We start from the raw sequence: 27294 nt of genomic DNA on the forward strand, positions 1-27294 counted from the left end.
TTCGTTGGTTGGATAATTTTGTTACTTATACACTTGATATCTTCATGATACCAATTCGTTTTTGGGATTGAGCCTAGTCATGCGACTTTTCAATTTTACTACTATTCAACTTAACTACCATTTATGCCACAATGCAAAGTTCGATTTAATTCAGGATACTTAACATTAGAAAGAAACTAAAGTAAATACCAAAACATGAACCTGAACCTAAAAATTTATTCTAAGGAATTGCTTTGAGGACAAGGATATTTTGATCAAAAAAAATATGAGATAGCATATCTATACGAAAATATTTCTGATCTAGCATTCGCAAAAAAAAAAAGAAACTAGTAATTAATAAATATGTTTCTTGCATTATACTTCACATAACTTCTCTAAATCAAATTTGATCCTCGTTTATCAATGCATGTTTACTGAGACCAAACCAATGCTTTAAGTAACTAATGCTTATTTGACACTTCATTTTGCTTGTCTTACAATTCATTTTGCTTGTCCATAGGCTTACAATTTTGTTGATGTTCAAACAACTGTTTAAAACAGTGAAAAAAACATGGAATTTTCCCTTAAGTATAAAATTAATTCAAAAAGCCAAAATAGCATCGAATTTCCAGTGCATTGGAAGAAATTACGAGAATACTTGGTTATATGGTCCCGTGGTGTAGTGGTTAGCACTCAGGACTCTGAATCCTGCGACGGGAGTTCAAATCTCCCCGGGACCTTGGTATTCTCCTCTTTGCTCCTTTTTTCCACTAATAATTTGTGAAATTAGTAAAAGCTTTAAAAAATACTAAAAAAACTCAGACTTGAATTGCAAAATCGAAAGTTCTCAGTGTTAAGAGCTACACCAACTCTAAATTATTTGATTTATACTTTTTTTTCGTCTGATATTTCGAAAGTCTGACAACTTCCACTATTCTTTGTCCTTTAATATTTTACAAACTTCTCTATACCATTCATCGCCATTGTTACTCTCAATAATAACTATTCATGTCGAAATATGAGATAAAATTCAGAATATTGAGGATTTTCCTCTTTCCTCTAATTTTTAAAAGTTTGAAATAAACGTTAATTCTAAAAAATTGATACAGATAGGAACTATTAACATTAGAAAAAGAAAAGAGAAGAAAGAAATGGAAAGGAAAGAGGGAAAAATTGTAAAAGAGCAAAGTACAAAAGTGAGATTACGTTATATAGGAAAAGATTTCGATGCAGTATTCGACTGATAAAGCATTTACTTATCACTCAGAAAAAGTGATAACTCATGTGAGAAGATACATCTGGTATTGACTATTATGGGACAGAGTAATGATATAGAAGAGATGACAAAGAGATAGATTACCTGAATCTGTTAACCCGAATGACTTCAACTTGATAAAGAGAAGATAAGAGAAATAAACCAACTTTGAAACAAAAGTTTTCGAATTTAAAATTTCAGTAGGAGTATTTTGCGGTTGACCGGATGAGGGAGCAGTTAATTAAAGTTTTCAGGTCAAAAGTTTAAGTCTTTACACTTAAGTTAGTATTCTTCTTTCACGTTACTCTTCACTTGGCCATATGATGGCCGACATTGTACGTGCAGCAGGTATGCTAGTTTATCGTCATAAGGCTGATCGAATCGAATACTTATTATTGCAAGCGTCGTATCCTCCACACCATTGGTCTCCACCAAAAGGTTTTGTTTGCTTTATTTGAGTATCTTATAAGAACCATTCATCGTGTTATACTTCGTTTAATCACACTCATTTGACACATATATGTAAGATAATATTTTTATCTCTAGACAAAGGTAATATGCTATGTCGTCCTTAATATACTACATATTTTCTAGAAAAGACTTCTTAGAAGAACTCAGGAAATCCTTTTCTCGATTTATGCGATGCAGCTTCATTTTAACACATTTTTACTCTAGTGTGAACACAATTTTAACACATTGGTGAGTGGTAATTTTGGAGGCTGTAGATTTTATTTATTATTTGTAATTAAGGATTTAGTAAATTGTTCAGAATTTCATTTTAGTTATATCATTTTGCATAAGATTTTAACAGAAGGTTTGCAGTTTTTTTTGATTTATGAAGAAAATTTATTTTCATATATGTTAAGGTCATGTTGATCCTGGTGAAGATGAATGGTCGGCAGCATTACGTGAGACCTGTGAAGAAGCTGGAATAACGGCCAGTAATTTGGATGTACATATGGACTTTGTAGAAGTTATGACCTATGTAGTGAAAAAAAGTGACCGACATGGAGAAGAGATTAACAAACAAGTGAGCAACTTTCGAGATTCAATTTATCGTGGATAATTATTATTGTTGTAGCTTCCGTTCATATTATTTAACATAAGCATCACAATAGTTGGTGTTATGTAAGTATGATGAGGTATATATGATTGGATGGTTTTCCATTTGATTCCTCTAAACATGTTAGATTTGTGAAGTATGTCTATCAAAATTCACTTTTTTTTTTCAGAAAACAGTCAAGTATTGGTTGGCAAGGTTGAAAAATGATGAAGAAATTAGATTATCAGATGAACATCAAGATGTTAGATGGTTATCGGTGGATGAAGCTAGTATGTTGGCACAATATAAGGAAATGCAGGATTTGATTCGAAAAGCTGAGGAATATTTAACTCATAAAAAGTAGATCTTTAATTTTGTCACTGTTACTTTTTAATAAGTAGTGATAAATTATTTTAATTTCTGCATGTGTCGATTTCTAATAAATTGCTAGGTTTCTATGGATCTTGTTAAATTTTAATCATTGTAGGTAACATTGTTTATAAGATTATTCACTTCGTTCTAACTACCGTGCCATTCAAATATTTACAAATATTTACAATATTTGGTGTTCTTTTAACTTTCAGATATTGTTATTATGCATGTAAACATTATAAAAGTTTCATTGCACTTAGTCGTTTCAGTGTTCGATGGTTTTTAAAACTTGCAGGTTTTCGAAATATTTTTTCAGTTGTCTGGAAAATTGTATTCTTTACAAATTTCTGCTGACTAAAGCTACTTTATCATTCACATTTTTGCAATTTGCTCAAAGCTGTCATCATCCTTACTTTCGTCTTCCACTGATTGATTCGATGTATCTTTTCCATATTGTTCATATTGCGAAATTTCTGATTTGGGAAGATTTAGTTTCCCAGCAGTACCATCGTGTTGCTTTGATAAGTCGTTCTTTGCTGCGAAAAAAAGGGAAAACTTCGACAATTTTAGTGAACGTTTTGACTATTTTTTCCGACTCTACAGTCTAATTCTCGGAAGCTTTGTCTAAAAAGGAAATAAGGGGCAATTAGATGTTCGAGAGCTAGGTGAAAATTGTTACTTAGTGATTTATACCATTTGCATGATCCAACAGGTAGATCATTATTTTAAATCTATATGGACACGTTGTTGACGTTCAGTTGTAAAGTAACATCAGTACATTAAAGTCATGCAAATGACATGTGTCAGTAAATAATAATAATAATGATAATTTTTCCTGCAGAGATGTTTTGCTTTCTGTTAACATCCGAAATTGGCAATTTATAATTTAATTATATTACCTTGCTCGTCCATCATATAACGCCTGTTCAGGTGGCAGAACTTTTCATTTAATGAAGTAAAAGTTGAGGATTTTTTGCCGCGACGTAATGACCAACTGTCTTTGTGTGTGCGATGTTCTTCGGAAGTACTGCAAAGCGAAACTGTTGGATTTTGAGATTTCACATGCAAATCAACAGGGATAAATAGCGCTAAATATATGTACTGTAGTCAAATTTAGTTTCAGTCATCGTTTTTCAAATTACTCAGAAAAATTTAAATCGTAGAAAGGTACCCTGTGTTCGTGATACTTTTTGCAGTATTTCGAAGCTGTTGACCGATATCAGTACTGAAAAAGATGAATTTTTATATTTGTAAAAAATATTTTTATAAATATAAAAGATATTTATAAGATTCGAAATTATCCATAGATTTTTGAATTCCGTTGCATAGGTTTTATTTCGAGTTTTTTTTTCTTTCAATTGAAATGAGTTAAAGTGGTTCAAGATTTCATATGCATATGTTGAGGTGATATGGAATACTTTGCATTTACCCTTAACGTATTTTGTAACAAATATTGAAATAAAACATTTTGCTAATATTATATTGGTTCACCTGTTCGGTACCTATAGTTCACCTGTTCGGTGCCTGTAATATCATGTAAACAATGCTCACATTGCATTATCCAAATAATTTTGTCTTTGTGATCTTTGTCTTACATACATTGAGTGACTACCATTATTGATGCTATTTATGCTATTTCGTTTTAATGGTACCATCAATATTTGTTCAACATCATATGGTTCTCTAAAAAGATGACTGATTGATTATTTGCATGAATTTCAAAAATTAATGCTTAATTTTACGTCTTTAGTAAATTATGTTAAATTAGATAATTAATAATAAATTATGTTTAGTTGCACTTTTCATAGCAGTAATATGTTTTACCTCTTTCAATAAATTCTTTATATTATATATATATATATAAACCTTAAAAGATCTTTTAAATTTTTGCAGCCAATATATCATTAATTTAATTTTGACATGTTTTTAAACGAATGCTTAAAATTCTAAAATCAGTGAAATGTTTGCGTAACATTACGGAAATCTTGTAGCTGAACCCACTAAACCATCTTGTCTTTCATTAATTCTAATAGATTTTTCGCTATATAATGCTTCGATATTATGATTCCAAAATGAATCCTTCAATTGTCTTGGCACATCATCACTTGTACCATCTGCAATTCTTATTCCTACCTAAAATGATTTGCAAGTTACGTTTTTAATATTGCTAACTTCGATAAATATTATTTTAAAAAAAGCAGATGAATAAATATCAAATTTGATCTCTTAAATCTGTCTAATTTATGTAATTATCATGTGTCAAAGAGATGGTGATATAATTTCCTTGGTGATTTAATTAAATCATTCATCTTTAGTTGCTTTTATGAATTCAGAAAAGAAAGATTAAGTATGTTAAATTATTATATTATCCGGAACACAAGTATTACTGTTATGCAAATATAAAAATTAGAGCAGCAGCAATGATATGAATATTTTTGTATTGATTGATAACTATCATATCAGTGAGAAAGTATTTATTTCAGAGATGTTTGCAAATTTTTGATTTAATAATAAATTAAATAAATTCATTTCAAAATATACTTTAAAGTTTCGGTCAATGAGTGCATTTGTTTCGAAATCATCGTCATCTTCACCAAATGGATTAATAAGTACCATTGCCACTTTTGTCCAAGCCATGTAAAAAAAGAATTGTATAGCTGGTGTTAACGGAACCCACCGATGCAACTGCAGTGATATGTTTTTTATCAAATTGCTATCTTAAGGTTTCTTCTTCTCCTTCTTTTTTTTTTTTTTTTTTTTTTCAAAAAAAAAATGAATAAAAATTTGTTACAAAATAGAGAGAAGAAAACGATGTGAAAACCGATTCGCTAACTGTTGTTGCAGCACTGAGCGATTCTGTCACATTCTTTTGTACTACTGGTAGGATAATTTCTTGTTTTGAAATAAGTACTATGAAAAAATGTACATGTACTGCCAGATACACTAATTGAGGATATGCTAACGGCAATGGTACCCAGTCAAATTTGCATAAATTGGCTAAACTATTTCGGAAGCATCTAATTTCCTGAAAATAAGTCGAATTAAATTTTATCAAAAGCAATTCTCGAAGATATCCTGTATGATAATTTCTAATAGTTAATATAAGCATAAACAATATAAATTGTAAAATAAAATACTTCACAGATGCGTTCACAATAGAAGTCACTATCAATTAACTGTTCTCGACGAGAAGTATGAACAATAGAAAGTGCCCATTGTACAGGTAACCAATACCTTGATCCAAAATTACAATCTATTTGATCGAACTTTTCCTTCTCATGTGGCATCATGAAACCAAAAATGAAACTATTTCAAAAATGAAACTATTCGAAATTTCAAACTTTCTTTGAAAAAAGTATTATTGGATAATCAGTATGATAAAAAGTTTCGCAAATAAAACGGGTAGAGAAATAATTCTTAAAACAGTTTTACAATTGACATTAATCAATTATGTTATAGTTTTACTTATTCAATAATGAAGCTATAATAGCCAGTTAATTTAGTCATTTCAACTAATTGAAATAAATAATAGATAAGTGAGTTATGTTAAATAAAAGATGAGCATACTTTTACCTTTTTCCTTTAGATTAAAGATAGTAAACAAAAATTAATTCATCTTACCAGCTGAAACAATCGAATCAATTGTAGGGAATCTTTTTCGAACTGCAATACTAAAATCTCGTGATGCAAGCACCTGAGCTAAACAAACGTAACGTACGATATTACGTCGTATCATACGACTATAATCCGTATTACCATGAATATAGCTAGCTACTGTCAATGATAAACTGTAAAAGAAATAATAAACTCTAAATTGTCTTCGTAATGATAAAAGATGAAAATAATGGCTGATAATGATATTGATTGATTGACTGGATTATTGATCAGTTGCTCTTTTGAAGACAAGAGATTATTCATTGGCATAAATTATAGAAGGGAAAATTGAAAATGATATCACTTCCTTATCATAACAATAGGTAATTAAAGCAGAAGAAAAATGATTGATCAATTTTTTTACAACAAAATTCTAAGAAAAAAATAAGACAAATGAGGGAGCAAAATTTTAGAATTAAATTTCAATTTTATTATGGATTAAAATGACTAAATAAAAGAGGAAAAACATGCGAGGAATTTAAACAGTTTAAAAATCGAAAAGAAGAAAAAAAAAAAAAAAGGATCATAAACAAACCTATCAATGAAACCAATATCATGAATCATCTTCTGCCAACGTGTTATGATTGCTTGAACAAGAAAACCAAGCATAAATTCCACTGGTATCATTTTAAAAGTTTCCTGGGATTTAAACCATTGTGATATTTCAGCAACTATTCTATAATTATCATTTTACAAGAAGAATTAAGTAAAATGATGCAAACGAATTTAATAAATTCAAAAAATTATTGTATTACTACAGTTATACTCTATTTTTTTCACATTGAACTTTTCCAGAATTTACTCGTTGTAATCAATAATATATGAGAAAAAAAAAAAAAAAAATTGTAAAAAGTAAACCGATCAAATATCTTCTATATTATACGATGATATGCTTTCAAAGCAATTTAATTTATAATTCTAAATGCATTAAAAGAAAAAATTTAAATAAGAATGAAAAATGAAATCATTCAAAAGATGCAAATGAAATTTTACTTGCGTGTATTTTCTGGAAGTATGTGATTGAGAAATATATTTATAGATAAAAACATTAACAAAAATATGATAAGTTCGATTAGTACAAGTTTCCAAATACTTCCACGCCAACGTAGTAGAATGAGGAAAAGTGCCCATGGTTTTGAGTTTGATAATTGTAAGTTATAATTTATTGTCATCTGAATATTTTTATTTATTCAAACTGATCAATCTATAATGTTTATTTATTGTTTATCGGGTTGTTTCTTGCAATTGCTCTAAATTTAAAATCAATAAATATTTTCCAAGAATAAGAATAGAAAAATATTATATATTATCCAAATATTTTGTTTTATAATGTATAGCAAACTTTGAGATACTGCGGTTTTTTTTTTTTCAAGTATAAAATATCAGATTTTAAAATTTACTTTATAGTATTAAAAATATTCCGAATTTGAGAATTTATTACTCTCATCAAGAAAATGTTGAATTTAAAAATTAGCATTTCAAGAGTTTGAATGCTTACTTATCAAAATAAAGAGTTATTAAAGTTGAAGAATGTTTTTTATTTATGTAACAATTAAAATATTACTGTTATTCTTAATGTACTCAATAGAAAACAAGTAAGTAAATTTTTTGAATATAAATAAATATGTTGCATCACTATAAGAATTATTTTAATTATTCTACCGCTATAGAAAGTATTAATCGTAATGTTATTCTTGGTGAAATAATTTATAGTATTTCTAAATTTTTTAGTATTTCTAAAAAGATTTCTAAAAACTGAGATTAGAAAAAAACAAAATGGAACATAATGGAAAATTTCACAGAATGGAACAAAATGAATGAATTTCGGAATTAATTAATAATAATAATAATAATAATAAAATATAACAATAACAATAATAATAATAATAATAAATAAATAAATAAATAAATAAAATGGTAATGATGATGGACTGCAACAGTAAACTTTTTTTGAAGTACTATGTTTACATGAAATTTTTTTATTTGTATGAAAATTTTTCCCAAAACAACGAAACAGAATAATTTAGTCCATCCCATTGCATTCGTATTCTCATTGAAAAAAAAAAAAAAAAAGTTGAAAAAGTGCAATTTTAATAGCATTATTTGTTGCATAATATTAATGAAAATTATATTTCTGAAAAAAAAAATATATATTTAGAACAGAAAAAAAAAATGTCAAAATTCATTTTTTTTTTTTTTTTTTTTTAAAAAGAAACTATGAACATTTAATATAGGTCATAACAAAAAACTATTTTTTTTCTTTTTTCATTTTTAAGAAATTTGAAATAATAAAAGGAAATGTATTGCAAATAGTTGAAAAATTTTTGAATGCTATATTAAAGATATTGAATATTTATATTATAGTTTCATTTTAATGTAAAGAATGACTAATAATAGAATTATTATTATTATTATTATTATTATTATTATTATTATTATTATTATTTAAACATAGTTTTCCTTTCATTTTTGCCTTTTTTCTTCTGTAGGATGTAGTGACAGTAACATTCCAAACGAATGTATGTAATTTGAATACGATAAAAGCAGCAAAGAAATGAAAAATTAAAATGGTTTCACTTTTTTTGCCTTCAAATTTTTTTTCGTTTTTTTTTTTTTTGTTCATTTAATGTTATATTTAATGATTCATTGATGGAAGAAAAATATAGCATCAAAGCTTCCATTTTCAGAAAATTTTTTTTTGGAAAGTTTTATCGATCAAAACTAATTCTTTCCATCAAATATCTTTTCATAATATCTTTTAATTCATTTACTTTTACTTAAAAGTAGCTAATTCATACACGATATGAGTCATTAAGTTTGTTTATAATCACTGAATGAATAAATAAAACAATGTGATTATTAAATCGAGCATAATATATGATTATATATACATATGTATGGGGATGATAATTTTAAATTTAGGAAAAAATAACTTTCAATTTAGTATTCCTAATTAATTAATGAATTTTTCTAAATTAAATATTCGAATTCTTTGTATTTATTGTAAGCGATCGATGCTTAAGGGAAAACTTGCATTTATAATTTCATGCCAAGCAGAAACATAACCATTTTTTACTTTCATTTGCTGCAATCATGAAATCATTCAAGTCGCTATAAGGAAGGAATTCTTGATTTGCCCATGACTAAACCCTAAAATAAATTTTAAATTTGTTCATGACCAAGTCTCAAAATAAATTCTTCATTTGTCCATTTATTCTGTGAACAAATTCTTAATTTGTCCAAAACTTGACAACAAAAATAAAAAATAATTCCCAAACTGAAAAACAGTTTCTTGAATTAATTAATTTTAGCGATCAGTACTCAAGAGAAAGTAATGCTTTAATTAATTATAAACAAAGAGGACAAAAAGTTGAATCATTTTCCTGTTCTCATTTTCTATTTAATTTTTATAATAATTTTAAATACTTCAACTATTCCACATTATGCTAATTGACTTGAATCAACTATCAATGTTATTCATTTCATTTTTCCCCGTATAACCTATTTGTAAAATTTTGAAAAAGCTAAAGAATTTCCAGCGATTGTGAATTTTTCAGTACCTTGTTGTTATGTCCGATAACTTTATATTTTTTAAATTGAAAATTGTCTTTAAATTTTTTACTAATTTTACTTAAAATTGTGTTTATCATTTCAATTTCAATCTATCAAAATAAAAGCTAAAAAATTTAGCATCGTACATGACAATCAAATGTAGTACGATTAAATTTTTATAAGAATTTCAAATATTGCACATGCAATTGTGAAGCAATTATTTTTTAAATCTGACCGAAGTGCTTAACGTAATCAATCAATAATTCATATTCAAACATTACAGTTCTAATTTTTTAGAAATTTACACCTGAATTTGTTGATTGCTTCTAATAGAAAAGAAATAAGTTTATGATTATTGATCATTGAAGTAAACAATTTCCTTTTTCGAATTACTTGTTCTGAAATTAGTTCACTTCTGGTCTTACTGTCATTACTTCTCGCATAATACATCGACCGATGTTAACTTTTGTGTTATGCATTTTTCGGCTTGCAAAAAAAAAAAAAAAAAAAGAAAAATGAAAGTTTGTTGCTTGTCACGAAGATAAATTGGATGCATTATTTTGAATTTCATAAAATTGCACTGAAACATTCATTTGAATACTTTTCTTTATTACTGATAACATTTGTTAAAGTGTATTCAACTATAAATATAAATAGTTTGATTGAAATATTTCAAATGTGTAAAGTTAGTGAAGATAGTGAGACGTGAAGAGATAAATCATTTAACTGAATTGAATTCAAACAAATTAACATGAAATAAGATTGCTTGAATTGAAGCAAGCTAGGTATGATTGAAGTTTAATGAAAGAAATTTGAATTGGATTGAAATGAATGAAATTAATTTTAATTGAATTCACAAAATGGTCATCGACTTTAATTGTTGTTTCAATCCAATGGCGGTAACTATGAAAAAGCTACCAAATAACACAAAGTAATCAGAATAAACAAATTGGTATAGAAATAATATAAATGATAAAGAACAAGAAAAATATCAATCTTCTGATAATATACAATTGTTGAGCAATATGGCCAAATCCAGCAGTGTCGCTATTCTTTCTTGTCGTTCCTGCATTTGCGTCACTTGTTGTCACATTCCCACTTTGCGACGGAGTATGCGAATAAACAGCATCTGAAATGCGAATAGAAACCATTTAAAATGCGAATAAATGCATCTAAGATGCGAATGGACGCATCTAAAATGCGAATAGACGCATCTGAAATGCGAATAGAAACCATTTAAAATGCGAATAAATGCATCTGAAATGCGAATAAATGCATCTAAAATGCGAATAGACGCATCTGAAATGCGAATAGACGCATCTGAAATCGTAATTACGCATTCTCTGCTATCGTAGACAGTGCACGGAGATGTAATTCGTCACTTTTCGCCTACGAACTGCTAAGTTATTTATGAAACAAAATACTTAGGATGGACAAGAAGAATTAATTTTCGTTATTTCTTTCATTTCAATTTTTATCGCCTTTGTTTACTTTTTCGCAACTCCAAAAATTGTGTTTTAACAAAAAAAATTGAACCTTCAAATGTTGTTAAAAAAAAAAAAAATATTTTTGCATATTTGGACAATTATTTATTCAATTATTGCATTTCATTTAAATCTTTGGTAAAAAATTTTGAAATATGTATAGTTAATTTAGTAAATCATCGCTTAAGTTTCCGAAGCTGCAACTAAATGCTTCCTCTCCTAAATTTTTTTTGTATTTTTTTTTTTTTTAAACGATGGAATTTTATTTTAGCTAATCAAAATTTGAAAAATTTTAAGTGTAAGTTTTAGAAATATATTTTAAAAAATTTTTTAATTAAAAAAAAAAAAAATAAAACTTGAACAGTTTATGTTCCACTCATAGTAAAATAAATTGCTACAAAATTTTATCGTTTTCGAGAGGAAATGGAAATCATTTTTATAATTATTTCAATTTAATAAAAGTAAATATTGGAATTTCAATTCTACTTGAACTAATTATTAATTTTATTAAAATAATTTTCTTATTTTAAATGTTTTCTATTATTCTCGAATTCTCTTTTCATTCTTATCAGTTTATAATGCTTCAATTAAATGATACGTGATAAATTATCAGTCAATGCAATATTCTCGCCATCATTCACTGCAGGATTCAATTGTAATTCTGTTGCTGGAGCAGTTGCAGTAGTAGTGATAAAGGAAAATGTGGGATTTTGATCCATCGCTATGATATTGTCACATTGTCGCTGCTTCTGATGGTCTTGTTGATTGTATTCGTTGTCTTGATAATCACCAATCAAAAGCTTAAATTTTAATTTATGTATTTTCAAAAGTTACAAAAGGATTTTATGGGTCTCATTTTACTTGACCATGTAAAATATTTCGAACAAAAATATGATCTTTTTTCAAATCTCAGCTTCTATTATAATTGCTATTGATTTAATGTTGTATTAATTTTCAATAATTAAACTCTAAGTTTATCATTATCATTGATCTGTCATTACTGATAAATTAATTTTTAGTAATGCTAACATCAAACTTCGTCAAATTTCCAAAATTCCACGAAAATATTTGTAAAATCAGCCAAACAAATTGTCTTAGTTAATATAAATTTGCAAATTTTATTGCATTCTAAAATTCCGAGCATTTTGCATTTAATAGTTTATATCATTTTAAATTCCAATGAGCTGTAATGTTTGACTTAAATATTTGGAAGCATAATATTATATATATAATATTTTATTAAAGATTGCAATTACTACATTAAGTAAAGTAAATAAAGTTTAAAAAAAAAAAAATGAAAAAATATTTGTAAAAAAAAGTAAAACTTATTTTTGTGGGTCGAATGAAAATCCTTTAACTTTGAATGGTCTCAGCTGCTTCAATCGTTCCGTTATATCAGTTAACTGAATCAGAAATAGAAAAGATTAAATAGACTTTAATTAACCACCTATTAGTTCTAAATAATAAAATTTCCGGAAAATCAAATTAGACGAAATTTTTTCATATTATTAAAAAGAATACAAAAAAGTAATCTACCTGAAATGGTAATTCCAAATTTTCAGGTAAAATGTAAACCAAATAAGCGATAATAACATGTAGCATAAATGTTATTCCTGTCAACGATAGATTCATACCATAAAATGACACTGAAATTAATAAAAATTCCATTGAAAGGTTTAAAATCAGAAATTATTTGAATTATTGTTCCTAAAGTAAATGTTTAAGAAAATATGTTTTTATTATATATAATTAGACCAAGATAATTAAAATATTTAATTTGTTGGTCAAATGAAAATCTTTGCAACAAAAATTTTAATCACAAAAGTAATAATATAAACTGCACCTATTTTTGGTACGCCACCACTGCCAGGTGGTAAATTTTTAATAAATTCCCAACTATACAATCCTTGTAAGAGTACATTCATTACTGTTGTAGCAATTGCTAATGACATTGTGTCAATCCAAAAGACCATTAAAGTCAGAAAACAGGTGGTTATCTAAATAGAACCTTTGTAAATGGTAATTTTTTTTCACAACATTTATAATACAAAAATCAATTTAATGGGTCAAAGGTCAGCAAATAAACAAATTGATGGAAATGCTACTGAATACCGATCATTTTTCAATTTGCTAACTTGTATACAGGTTGCACTAAATTTCAAAATCATGAAGTTATCTCATTTATCTTTTTAGCAAATCTTTTAACAATAACTTTTTATTTCTTTGTACACACAGCAATTCATCACTTAATTATGCTATTTTACATGAACTTTTTTTTTTTTTTTTTACATCTATTCAATCAACTTCCGTTTTTAGTAATTAATGAATAATTAGTATCAATTATTAACTTACGGTAGGTACGATAACTGTTAAAGCAAAATACGGTACTCTGCGCTTAATTCGAACACCAAATTCAATCAATGACCAAAACCATTCAGGCTGTAAAAATGAAGTCTGATTTCAAGTTTGACTTCATGCAAGAATTTTTAATAGCTTTTACTTCATTTAATCATGGCTGGTGACAACTACCCTACTTGTTACCTTTATTTGTTTACTTCTTGAACGAAGCCTAACAGCTATGAATGTTAATTTCATCTTTGTGCTCTCAGACTTATCCAATCTTTGTTATTGCTGAAGTAGCTTCGATTACAATAAAGCAATTGACTTCTCGATTAGAACGAAAATTGTAATTATTTTAATAATATTTCATACCTGACTGTCTGGTGACTCATCCCGACAACCTGTTGGTCCCCAATAGCATTGACGACGCCACGTATCTTTCACTTCCCAACAGCCTAAACAACGAGACCGAAATAAGTATTTCAATTTTCATCTTCCAATTCAAAATTAAAAGCTTACTTTCGGCAACAAAAAAAAAAAAAAAAAAATTAATTAAAAAGCAAAAGTGAAGGTAAACTTTTGAAGCTATACAAACTATAGGATCTGAAGTTATTTTCAATTTTCACTCGTGAATCATTATTTCTAATCTTCTATTTTATACATACCTGCAACATGACGTTTCATGCTTGTATTATCGAGCGGATCATAACTAAGTTTGATTGCTGGTTTATTCAAACTTGCATTTCCAGATGGATCTGATAAATTCACCTTAGAAAGATCATATACCCAGTCAGCAATCACAATAGGACACTCCTTAAATAAAACGTGAACGTGAACTGGAAAGACGTAAGATATGCAATCAAACGGATACACTAAGGATGGAATATGATATGCAAAAAACAAAAGTGTGCAAAGAAGTTTGAAATGAAAAGACTAAAATTTAAAAATTTTATTGAAATATGCTAAAATAAGCTTTGGAATGATTAAGCATTAGTTAATTGAATTTGATAGGAATTGAAGAGTTAGAATTACCTGTTCATCGTATGGGTAATTAGTAAAATCAAATAAGCATGTTACGTGAAAGCTGAAAGAACCAGATGCCCAAACTTTGCCATCATTGTTTACTGATGCTGGTAAGCCACCCATATGTAAATACCAGCTATTACCACGTGCACTGGAATGTATTGGTAGTGCTAAAGAGTAAGTAATGATAAATAATATTGCTATATTTTTGGGTAAGTTAAATTTTGCTAACCATTATTATTTCAAATAATAATATATCAAATAATAAATTATTTTTCGCATTGTTTTCTAAAAAAAAAATCATTTTGGTATTCAAAAATTTAATTTAATATTTATTATTATTATGAAATTTATTTTTAGTTCTGTAGTTGGAATGATGTATAATTTCACATTTAATATTTTTTTTGGATTATTATTATTCAGTTTAAAATTTGTCATGAAATTTGGAAATTTTGACTGATAGAAGTAATACATTTGCATTCAATAGAATTTATAAATTGAAACTATCAATTATTGTAAAAAAAAAAGATTTGAATTAAAATTCTTTTAAACACTGAAATTAACAATTACATTAAAAAAAAGGCAATGATGATTGAAGATGAAAACTATTAAAAAAAAACTGAAATTAGTAAGAACTAGTTATCAGTCCACAGGTTATGAAAATATGGGTAAATTTCATATTGATACGAGGATCTTATGATAATGATTACAATATTATCAGTAAAAATTTTATTTCATTAATTAATTTAAATCCAATTTCTTCTTTGGATGAAAGAAACTAATTTCAAAACCTATTATAAAGCGAAAGAGCAGGTTGCCAAATTTTCCAACTTTCAATTGCGATTCGTCTTGTATTATTATATTTGCTAGGATCCCATTTTAAATATTCATCGGTCCACGATGTCCACAATAATCCATGAAGTAACATCGTTTGCTCTTCTTCATCCTGTTGCTTTTTTCTTTTCAATCAGTAATACTGGGATTTCCAAAAAAATTAAATTTAAGATTGCATATAAAAATTTTGTTAGCTTTATTTGTAGAAGCAATAATAAGTTAATTAATTTTACTTAAATCAATAAGTCAATCAAATTTGAAATTTAATTGAGTCAATCAATAAGCATATCCTAACATATTCATTTGAAAAGCTTTCAAAATATTGTACCACTTTTTCAATATGTCCAATTAACAGATAAATTTGAATTTGCATCGTTGTCGAATCTTTTTTTACTGGTCGATGTTTCCGATTGTATGTTTTCATTAAGGCTTCTTCCAGTTTTCTGTTTGCCACTGTTACGTATCCGGTTGCAATAGCCAAACATAGCAAAACTAAGTTTTTAAAGAATATAAAAAGGTTTCAAGTTTAAAATTAAAGAACGAAAGGCTTCGAAGCAAAAAGTTTCTGATACGTTTCAAACTGCTTCCTAAAGTCATATAAAAATTCAAAAAATCTAACCGTAAATTTTAATTCGTAGTTGCATGCCAGACATAATCATTAATTTTTCAACAAATTCATGAATTTTAGTATAATCGTAATGTTGACAGTTTATGAAATTTGATATGTTTAAATATCGATGATACATCATCCATAACTAATGCTATCTACTTTGTTGCATAAACAATATGTCTATGAAATTTGAAATTAAAGTGAAGGAAATTTTCAAAAAATTAAAAATTTCTTTTATTAAAAGCATAAGCATAAGAAATTTATCAAAGTACTTGGACTAATGTAAAAGAAATTTATCAAAATACTCACATAAATGTTATATTTTCTAATTAATATCATTATTACAACTTTAACATTGAAGCCATAACATTAAAATATTAAATCATTTTGGTTTGAATTTATTTATTTCTACTAGTTTATCGTCATATTGTTAAATTATTGCTTAATCTTTAATGTATTTGTTATTTAGATAATAGTTGAAAAAAATTTAATTTATCCAATTTTGTTTAAACAATAATTAAATCTAAAAACACACAATGATAACTTTTTGAAATTTTTCATAACTTATTAATATCAAAATGAAAAAAATCGAATTCGTTCAAATAACTGTTAGCTAATTATTGTTAATATATTTTTTGTTATTAAAATTTCCGATGTTCCATTGAGGTATGAAATTTATTTCAACAAAAGAGAAAAAAGCGCTTAATTTTTGAATAAATGTTCTGACTAATTGCTTTTACATTTTTGCTAGATTTTCCACAAAGAATTCATATAAAATTGACAATAAATGGAAGCTTGAAGTAATTGTTGCGCAAAAGGATGCACCTAGGCGGTTGTTTCATCTTTCTACTATCCAATACCGCCATTTTACCTGCTGTATGGTCATCGAAGCAATGCGGCAATGAACATTTCCAATTATTATGTCCCGAGAAGGCAATATGTGTTGTATCACGAAGCACAGAGTTAGTTATTTGATTGATTATTAATCGAAGAAATTATTGAATTAAAATTGAATTAAAATGAAAAAAAAATATGAATCACTGATAATATAATCTTATGTTCATTTAATTTTAAAATTTAAATATTAGAACAATTCTTTCTGCTTCTTATTTTGTCGTGCAAAATTTTTCGCTTAAAATAATTTTTCTTATAAAATCGTTAATTTACATTTTGCATTAAATCAGTCACTTTTTTTTCTGATTATAAGAGCAATTGAGAGAAGTTTAAATTTATTAAAAAAGACGTCAATTCTCGAAATGACATTTCTTGCCTCTATTGTATCAGCTGAAATGCAGCAAAATTTAAAGTAAATTTAGTCCTGAAACAAAATATGTAGTTCGTTTTTTTTTTTTTTTTTTCGGTCACGCAAAATACGAGTCAGTTTTCGCTGTGACGTGACAGGATGGTGTAAAAAGCAGTGTCCAAGAGTGCCTTTAAATCGAGAATGGTGTTTGCTGCGCAATTTAACTCATGATATCAAATGTTGTTTACTTGACCGCTGCAACTGGGAGGAAATGCCGCTTTTTGCTATTACTGTTAGTTAGTTAATTTTCATTAATAATTCATCAGTAAATCTACTTTAAAACTTTTTGATTATCAGATTTTTGCATAATAAATTAGCTTAAACTTTTTACATTTATCTTATTTCGTCAACTTTACAATGGAATATTTAAAATTAAATTTTATATTTGAAACAAATACAATTAGATAGGTAAAATTATGCTTTACTGAAATATCTGTTTTTTTTTTTTTTGCTCTCTTTTTCAATTGAAAAAAACGTCAAATCCGTGAGAATATGTGAAGAATCGTTATTTCTAATTCAACCATTTGCTTGTAGAGCATTTAATTTGCAAGAAAATGAATTTAAATCGAATTTAATATTAAAATTTTCTAAATGTTTTCTGATTGCAGAAAAAGAAATTCAGGTTTTTACCAGGTATGCAAATCCTGGCTCGTTTATTAACGCCACTTCTTCTACTATTTTTTATCTCTTATCCAATACTATCAACATTGATCCATGAATGGATGATTGAGGCATATAAAAAAATTGAATATAATCCAAAATTGGATTTCGAATTATTGCAAAAAGAAGGAATAATATTCAAAGATTCACCACCAGTACTGTTCAATTCTTTTCTAAAATTTTAATGCAAAAATAAAAAGAAATCTGCAATTGAATTTTGTGAAATGTTTAATATTTTATGACAAATACTTTAGCAAAAAAAAAAAAAAAAAAGAAATTTAATTAACACTGAAGTAATTAACTATTGCTTTTGATATTATTAGTTTTGCATAATGAATGCAGAAAATTTGTAGATAACTGGTGAACCACTCGATGGATGTTTAAATATTGAGGAATTTGCGGAAGCTATGAGAGCATTAGCAGAATACAGAGGTAACGTGGAGGAACCAACAGTTAGGACACCTTTCGAAGAAATCACTTACGTGAACTATGAGATTCACGAATCATTGGGCTTTGACTATGCAGTGGTAATTCCTTTTTTAGCAAACATTTCGGCATTATTTCTTGATTTGATGACTTGGCGCAAATTTATTATCTTTCTGTCAATTGTACTAATTGAGCAGATAGTAAATTCATACCTGAGTGAATCGATCACCTGTTCTAAACTTATTATCTCTTTACCTCATACAATTATGACAATATTTGGAAAAATACCTGGAAGCTAGAGTAAATCGAAAAGAATAAAATTAGTAGCGAAAGAAAAAAAAAAAAAACCAAATAAGTATAAAACCGAGAGAATTATATGGCTCAGTTCATCTGAAAGAACTACAGGACAGGAAAAGATAAGGTTTCTTTCTCAATGTCAGCATAATTTAGTGAATTTATTAAATATTTTAATGGAAAATTTTAATTTTCATGACTGAAAATTTCAGTTAGATTTGTTTATTGATTTAGATTACACGTATTGAACCAACCAAATTTGAAAGTCTTTTAATTCGTATGATTGAACAAGGACCAGGATTCTTTGACATTGAAGGAGTTGAGTTATATGAGCTTTTGTCGGAGGTATCCATTCATTGAAAATTTTTGTTGCTCAATTCTCGTGCAGAGATTTTCGAGAGAAATATTTACATTCTAAAATTAGTAAATTTCTTCAAATTTAGCATACATTTAATTCACTTCTAAATTATTCTTTGCTATTTAGAAAAGCAATTTCAAATTTCATAATTTTTTGAATGAAATGTAAAATTATTATAAAATATTTTTTTACAGTTAAGTGAAATTTTACGTACAGAAGATTCACTTCTAGAAATTTCAACCGATGTTGTGGTAATCGGTGAACTTCGTGGACGGTCAGCTTTTCATCCAACTACTTTTCATTCCATTTCAAAACAAATATCATCAATTTATATATTTAAAAGCAAGAATAAATTTTAAAATCACTCTTGGATTGTATTTTAGAATGTAATCCAAATTAAGCATCTTATTTTAATTAGGTATTCTGACTTATTACGTTGGTTCCAATTATATGGATATCCACCAAAACGGCGATATCTTTTTCTTGGTGGTATCATCGATCAAGAATGTGCTGAATCTGTTGAAACACTTGCTTTTCTGGCAGCGTATAAAGTATGCTTTAAAATTTTCATGTAAAATGAAATTTCAAATGTGATACACTGTGATAACTAATGTTGATATCAGTGCAAATGAACAATTAATATCACATGTTAAGCCGAATAATAAATTGGGTATTATTGATTCATCTACAGAAAACTTTGTTTGTTAATTTCAAATTTTGTAGGTGACCACACCAAATCACATTTATATAATACGTGGAGCTACGGAATTTTTCCCTTTTCAAGTTAGAAAACGTTTTCCGGTTAAGCTATGCATAGTGTTGTCAGCGTTTATCACGAGAATTTGCTCTGAAATGCCTATCGCTGCTACAATTGGCAATACAATTTTTGCCGTACATTCCGGTATCAGTTCAAAAGTTAGTACATGAATTTCTGTCAGTTTTATTATCATTTTTTTTTTTAAAAAAAAAAAAACAGGGATAATTGAAATAAGTAATAATATTGAAAATTCGATTTAGAGTTTTGTCAGTTCATTACTGATTGGAAAAATTGATGAGTTGAACAAATAAATTTTCCAGCTAGAAAATCTTGAAGTAATAAAGAAAATTGAAAGGCCACCGTTGAAATGGAACTATCGAATTCTCTGTGATTTAATACTGGGAATGCCGAGTACTGCTGTTGAAAGATTTCAAAAAATTAAAGGTTAGCACATCTGAAATTGAATCAAGTTGTGATGATTAGATGTTATAAATCGAAATAATGAAATTATCATTCTCGTTTATAAATTCTCTCATTGACGTTCTCGGAGATAAACTAAGAACTTTTTACTGAATACTAAAACATGATGATTCATCCTTACTCAAGTATAACGTTTGCTCATTCTCGGTTACTCTAATGAGCACGCTAATTTAAGCGTATGACGTGATCGGAGTTGCTTAGCGCAATTAGTTATTCATCTGGTAAATAATAGAGAGTTGAAAAATATTACTGATAAGATTAAGCTAGATAATAGGTGATATCAAATTACTCTGTCAATTAATTGCTTTTCTTTTTAACCCAATCATATTAAAATTTTAGTAGTCTCCAATTCTGAAACATCTGAGATACTATGCTGAAAATTGTTTTTACAAGATCTGTCGATGTAATTTTAAAATTCGACTAGTAAAATCAGAAATGAAAATTTCTTTTAAATTAAAATTATCAATCTTTCATTTTTTTTTTCTTATTTTTAGGTGGCCGAGGTCATCTTTTTGGTGTTAAAGCAATTGAGGAATTTATAGTACGACTGCAAATGAAATTGATTATACGTACGCATACGCCATGCGAGAAGGGTCATTTCACGTTTGCATCTAAGCAAGTGCTATCTATTTGGTCTAGTAACTGCAACAACGTGAAACTTGCAACAAGCATATATATTGACCCGCAGCTACGGGTTACTGTACATTGTATGACACCTGTAATTGTGAAAACAATTGCCGCTGGTCAAATACCAGCAATGGTACCAGAAGTGGAAATTGTAGAGGTAGAAGAGAGGAGTAAAGTTGACAAAGTTCGAAGTAGTCAAAGATAACAATGTAAAACTTAAAAAGTATTGGAGTAGGTGAATTCGGTTTGCACAAAGATAAGAAGGGCGAACGACTTGGAAAGAATATGCTAAAATCTTTTTCTTATATTTCAACTTTTCAACTTGTTTAAAATGAAAATTCACTGTAGGAAGATTACTTGTTGCCTTGTTATTTTGTCACTGTAAATTTATGTGATTAACTTTACACAAATCTATTTATTAAAGTTATGCAAATAATGCTAAGATTTTGAGGTCATTTTGTTTCCTATGTTTATATCTGCTAAAGTTTCAACTGAAATTTTATTATCATTGCTACTTGTTTTTATGTGGGTCCTATGTGCTAATTCTTATTTTCTTTCCTGCTTTTTTTTTTGTTTGACAATTTGTGCGTAAGTAAAAGTTCTTTCGTCTCGCGTTGACAATGTCACAGTTACTACTGTCAACGAGAATTGCGATCAAGAAAAATCGCAGTGGCACATTTCCAACAATTTATATTAGCTATATTTGTTTTCATTATTCAAATCGCATCTTCAGTACTAATTAATTAATTATGACTTCGCTTCAAATCTGTTCATCAACTACATTTTTATTTTTTATCAGTTGTACTGCTCAAAATAGTGATGTGAATTATTTAAAATAACGGAAAACCGGAATTCACCTTTTTGTGGTTCTAAGCAATACAAACTTCCAGTGTGAACCTAGTCTACACCTCTTCTTCAAATTTGGTGCTGAAAATTTCGCCATTTTGTTGAATTTCATACAAATGCTTTAAACTATCACAGAAACATATCAATTAAAATAGTTATCTTTCAGTTGATTTGTTAGTTTGATCAACAAATCAATGATAAAGGTCAAAGTTGAAGAAATGAAAGAAATGTATATATGCCGAAAAAGTTGATAATAAAGCTTAGTACATTTGTTAATAAAAATGTTTCTTGCTTTAATTTCAACTTATTTCTCCAAGTGACAATAATGACAATAACAATATAATACTTGAAAGCAATACTGCAATGAATTGTATTGCCGTTGTTGGTTATCAGTTATAAGTTTAATTATTTTAAACAAAAAACTCTTACATTTATCTGAACTAAATACTTTAGAACTGAATACTTTATAGCATGTATTACACAATTTGCGATGACATTAAATTAGTTAAATTTTACATGCCAAATTCAAATCAAATAAAAAAAAAAAACTTGAATCCATGCTAGAAGAAACTGATAATATCATACAAATGAATTTGGTTACAACTAAATTCGCAGCTTTTATCAAATGAAATTTTAGGAAGTTTCAGTTGAAAAATGAAATATAAAAATAGCTACTCGTAACAATGGACGCTAATATTTGATATATTTAATATTGGAAGAAATGTCATATCATAGTCGAAATAATCAACAAACAAGATAAGAATACAATTCAGTGTCTCGTGATAGTGTGAAGTCGATGAATGGTCGTCGCTGGTGCTATTGTTGACGTTGGTATCCAGGAATTTGTTTTCCAAATCATTTTGAAATTGAAAATTAGAAGGACTAATCTGAAAATGAATTATCATCCAAGCAGCAGCAGAAAGTGAATATAAATAATTAAATTTAAAATATTTGAATGCAAGAATTAGAAAATTTTCTTGATAAAACTGAAAAAAACGATGAAGGTATTATAGTATATGCAGGTAGAATAATTAATCAGATCTTATTATTCTGATTTATCAATTTTAATTAGAAAAATGAAAAAGTTGCATACCCATCCGTTGATTGCATCAGTATCCAAATAATTGTACTCGATAAGAATAAAAGCCATTTATTTGTAAATAGAAATGGATGAGTTATTAATACGGCAACGGATGCTGTGTAGATGAAGCTAACCAAGCAGGACTACAAGTGTCACAGTATTGTACAAAATGTCATTGAAATGTCTCATCACAGCACAGTTTGAAGAGTTTCCGATCATTGATACCTACTTCATCGTAGTGGGAGAGTAATCGTAATTCAGGAAAATACAGTGTTTGGAGAAATAATAAAAGTTATTACATAGATCAATTTTAATAATTCTAACACTTATTTTAGGTTGGTAAAAATATGTTTCATAGAGAATGCCTGAATTTCTATCCATTACCTGTTTGAAGAATAATACTTCTTTTTTGTTGAAAGCACTACCAGTTGACATTGTAACATTTTTTCGCAGTGCCTGAAATTCGGTAAACAATCATTGCTGTATGTCAGACTTTAAGCTTAATTTGCAGGGAAAAAGATGCATGCATGAAGAAGCGTTTATTTAAGCAATCATTTGTCAAAAGTAAGCTTACTCTGCGATATGCAAGTAATTTGATCAAAGTAATGGAATCAAGGCATGCCATTATCATTACTATAAATACTGATAATGCAGCATCGGCATTGCTACAAACTTTGCCATAATAGGAATTTCCATAGAAAAAGCGATAAGATGAATTTTCATTAAATAAAAGCGAACAATCTTCTGTAAACAGTTTCTGTATAAGAATCAGTACAAAACTACAAACATAAAACCAATGTTAATAATAATTTAAACCATTAATAGATTCTTTTAAAGACAGTGATTCGTTTGAGTGTTCATTGAGATTGAGATAACAAATTCTCTTTCAAGGCATTGTAAAAGATATCCATCACTCAGTGAAATTGTCAAAGTATTTGCTGCTTAGTAAAGGTGACAAAGCATCTGCTTAAATATGATAAGGGTGGTAATAAAGGTAAAGGTAAAGGTTGATATAGGTGACAATCTTTTCCTATCATAACAAACTTACTATATAAATGTAGCATACATAAGGAAGTTCCAGTTGTCCATGAGATGATTCCAACAATTAAACTTCTTGATTCTGACCATAATTGCTTGTATTTTATTGGATATAAAACAGCACATAAACGATTAAGGGCCACAAAGAAATGCATCAAAAGTGTCCCATAATATGGGCCATTTACTAGAACGCCTACTAGTCGAGCCAAAAATAACTCTGATGACGACAATATTGGAGATTTTCTGAAAAAAGTTTTGTAGGAATAACAAGTAACTTTGGCATGAATATTCAACAAATTAATGTAACTTACAAAGCTAAGACAATGGTACACCACGTGAAGAGCACAGATATAGATTGCAAGTTGCATATCAAAAAACTGCTGCATAAAATCCCAAACGCATTACGGAAGTGTGACCTCGTACGTGTTATATACAAAGATAAACCATTGCTGACAAATCCAAAGAACCACACCTATAATGCTTATTTAATTATAAAATTAAGTAGCTTTATTCATAATCAAGATTACAATCCATATTCTTTGATATCCATTACAATGTGTGTCTACTAGAACGAAAACACTATGTCAATTAATGAATGATACCTGTTTGTCTTTCTTCATATTATTATTGAAAAATAAATGATTATTTTTATTTGATGACACTAACCATGGCAATGCAAATCATTGCTATGCTATCATCAAAATGATTGTATCCTCCCATTACTGTATTGAATAAGTATACAATGAATTTTGAGAATTAACTCAAATTCGATAGACTCATTCAATTTTTTTGCAGTGATCGTAAATATTATGAGCAAGGGACAATAAAATAAACGAAGCTAGCAAATAGATGAAAATGAATAAGTGCAAAAGTTCATAATCACCACTTACTTTTATTTTCGAGAACATTTTTCTATGTGCTGAATTTGAAATTGAATTTAAGTAGAACAAGGAAAAATTCCCACCTATAAGAAATATCCGTATGTTGTAAACAAGGGACCTTTTATGAAGATATGTTTGTGATTCTTCTCAATGCAATGTGTGAAATCAAATTCTTTCGTTTCAATTTTATTGGAAATTTTGTATATACAAACAATCACAATTTTTATGAATTTGGAAAAGAAAAACAAAAATCACCTGAATTGCTTTTTCATATTTAATTAGTAATAGTTTACAATCTCTGATTTTTTACTTTTTATTTAGATTAAAAAAATAATTTTAGAAAATTGCAATATTATCGCTACCAACAATTTTTTTCGTATTTGAATGGGACGTGGTTAGGATTAGTTCCAATTGAAATTCATTAAAACCTTGAGGATTTAAATTTGAGGATTACAAATTGCTTTCACTATGTATTACTAATTTTGAATTGAAAGCTGACCTTAATAAAATTGAAATGCACAGTGTGCCAAAATAACAAATTAATTATCTTTACGATTACGTATTCGCAATCCGTTCTATGCAGGATCAGTTATCATGTTCAGGCTTAATTTCATATTTCTATCGAGAACAATCGCAATAATTCTGACTGACGCTAACATTGTAAGAATCATTTATTAATTTTTCAACCGGATCCGGTGAATGTGAATCATATCATTTGTTAATTAGTTCGTTGTATGAATCATTGATTCAAAAGGAAAATATCGTATTTGATTTATTTTCTCCAAAGTTTGACCTATTGAACTATCTTTATTTCCTTATATATATATATCATTACGTTGGATTTTTTATGAATGTTTTGAATATTCAATGTAATTAACTTTATAGCTCATTTAGACATTTGAGGGATGTAAATATTGTCATCTGAGTTAAATTCAATGGATTAAAAGTTATTTGCATTTTTATTCATTTGTTGTTTAATGGAAGGAAAATTTGCAGTGTTCAGCTTACTTCCATTGATTTTCTACTGGTTGAAAATTGCTAAAATGTGATTTCCTTAAAACTGTTGCATCAAATTTATATTTTTTGTTCATCGATACATGAAGAAACAAATCTTCACAGTGATGAAAGTTTTGAATATTCTTTTGTCGTTACATGAGCAATCGAGAACTTTTATGAAAGTATAGAACAAATAATTAAAATCTGCCAGAAAGTAATTTAAATTCAATAAATTCATTATTTTGTTGAAAACAAAATACTGAATATTTTTGCCACATGTATTCTGAGAAAAGTGTAAGCGAAACGATATGTAAAAACTGTCAGGTTGATTTCAGTAAACTTAGTAATCATTCCAACATGTCTATTTTGCTTTTTTAATCTTTGTCAATGCAAATGCAATCCTTTGAAATTTTGCTGTTCAACTATTTCAACTGAATTTACTCTTTGACGATATCAACGCTTGAATCATTTTTTCCTTAGGTTGAAGAGTGGTATGAAACAAGGAATACTTAGCATATATTGCACACCTTTTGGTGACACTCATTAATGAAAATGTGCTAAATTATTGAAATAGTAATTTAAATTTCATTTCATCTATTATTTATACTTCAAAGAATTCATTATCTTGTTTTCATCATCTTTTGGTAACAATTTATTATTAAAAATTAAGAAAATGCTCAATTAAATATCAGTAATACATAGTTCTAAAATTTCATTTCATCTATTATTTATACTTCAAAGAATTCAAGCTAAGTGCTTCACTTTACGCACTTGTTGGTAAAACCTCAAATATTAAGATCTATATGGGTAATACTTTCCCTATTGTTAATTCTTTTTTTTTTTACAGGCACAAATACAGCACCACAACGTCAGAAGCAATAATTTTGAAGAGAGCATTGCAAAGTTTTTTATTGTACTGGTAGATATTTCACTCAAAAAACTAATTAATTAGTAACTTCGATTTAAATTCTGAAATATCTGTGCTCTTCACGTGGTGTACCATTGTCTTAGCTTTGTAAGTTACATTAATTTGTTGAATATTCATGCCAAAGTTACTTGTTATTCCTACAAAACTTTTTTCAGAAAATCTCCAATATTGTCGTCATCAGAGTTATTTTTGGCTCGACTAGTAGGCGTTCTAGTAAATGGCCCATATTATGGGACACTTTTGATGCATTTCTTTGTGGCCCTTAATCGTTTATGTGCTGTTTTATATCCAATAAAATACAAGCAATTATGGTCAGAATCAAGAAGTTTAATTGTTGGAATCATCTCATGGACAACTGGAACATCCTTATGTATGCTACATTTATATAGTAAGTTTGTTATGATAGGAAAAGATTGTCACCTATATCAACCTTTACCTTTACCTTTATTACCACCCTTATCATATTTAAGCAGA

The 27294-nt window shown here is 27.8% G+C and overlaps 6 protein-coding genes and 1 non-coding gene across 7 annotated transcripts; 3 read left to right on the plus strand and 4 right to left on the minus strand.

Moving 5' to 3' along the window:
• Positions 1-647: 647 nt before the first annotated feature.
• Bm14645 lies at positions 648-719 on the plus strand. Its single transcript has one exon. It is a non-coding gene; the product is annotated as a tRNA-Gln (tRNA).
• An 835-nt stretch (positions 720-1554) lies between these two features.
• Positions 1555-2640, plus strand: Bma-ndx-4 (bis(5-nucleosyl)-tetraphosphatase [Asymmetrical], putative; the record flags this gene model as incomplete). Its single annotated transcript, XM_001896526.1, has 3 exons — positions 1555-1672; positions 2101-2264; positions 2467-2640. The coding sequence occupies 3 exons, from the start codon at positions 1555-1557 to the stop codon at positions 2638-2640; spliced, it is 456 nt and encodes a 151-aa protein (XP_001896561.1).
• A 380-nt stretch (positions 2641-3020) lies between these two features.
• Bm14764 (Bestrophin 1, putative) lies at positions 3021-5935 on the minus strand (the record flags this gene model as incomplete). The annotated part of the gene is made up of 8 exons (XM_001896525.2): positions 3021-3184; positions 3548-3675; positions 3820-3873; positions 4200-4331; positions 4627-4781; positions 5190-5333; positions 5470-5673; positions 5786-5935. The coding sequence occupies 8 exons, from the start codon at positions 5933-5935 to the stop codon at positions 3021-3023; spliced, it is 1131 nt and encodes a 376-aa protein (XP_001896560.2).
• Positions 5936-6255: 320 nt separating this feature from the next.
• On the minus strand, positions 6256-6929 carry Bm3377 (Bestrophin 1, putative; the record flags this gene model as incomplete). The annotated part of the gene is made up of 2 exons (XM_043082402.1): positions 6256-6436; positions 6838-6929. The coding sequence occupies 2 exons, from the start codon at positions 6927-6929 to the stop codon at positions 6256-6258; spliced, it is 273 nt and encodes a 90-aa protein (XP_042938336.1).
• A 3860-nt stretch (positions 6930-10789) lies between these two features.
• Positions 10790-16188, minus strand: Bm6921 (uncharacterized protein; the record flags this gene model as incomplete). Its single annotated transcript, XM_043082403.1, has 11 exons — positions 10790-10983; positions 11937-12138; positions 12875-12984; positions 13182-13335; positions 13691-13777; positions 14051-14133; positions 14344-14491; positions 14711-14852; positions 15493-15647; positions 15864-16027; positions 16155-16188. The coding sequence occupies 11 exons, from the start codon at positions 16186-16188 to the stop codon at positions 10790-10792; spliced, it is 1473 nt and encodes a 490-aa protein (XP_042938337.1).
• Positions 16189-16964: 776 nt separating this feature from the next.
• Positions 16965-21255, plus strand: Bm5190 (Ser/Thr protein phosphatase family protein; the record flags this gene model as incomplete). The annotated part of the gene is made up of 10 exons (XM_001896523.2): positions 16965-17107; positions 17527-17680; positions 18057-18263; positions 18462-18635; positions 19063-19173; positions 19381-19460; positions 19605-19737; positions 19910-20101; positions 20264-20387; positions 20918-21255. 10 exons carry the CDS (start codon positions 16965-16967, stop codon positions 21253-21255), a joined length of 1656 nt encoding a protein of 551 aa, XP_001896558.2.
• Positions 21256-22665: 1410 nt separating this feature from the next.
• Bm11060 (Uncharacterized protein) lies at positions 22666-24735 on the minus strand (the record flags this gene model as incomplete). The annotated part of the gene is made up of 7 exons (XM_043082404.1): positions 22666-22783; positions 22990-23120; positions 23362-23433; positions 23552-23756; positions 24022-24258; positions 24327-24487; positions 24682-24735. The coding sequence occupies 7 exons, from the start codon at positions 24733-24735 to the stop codon at positions 22666-22668; spliced, it is 978 nt and encodes a 325-aa protein (XP_042938338.1).
• Positions 24736-27294: the final 2559 nt, after the last annotated feature.

The sequence above is a fragment of the Brugia malayi genome (assembly GCF_000002995.4).
Source record: "Brugia malayi strain FR3 genome assembly, contig: Bm_v4_Chr4_scaffold_001, whole genome shotgun sequence".
In the NCBI taxonomy this organism is placed as follows: domain Eukaryota; kingdom Metazoa; phylum Nematoda; class Chromadorea; order Rhabditida; family Onchocercidae; genus Brugia; species Brugia malayi.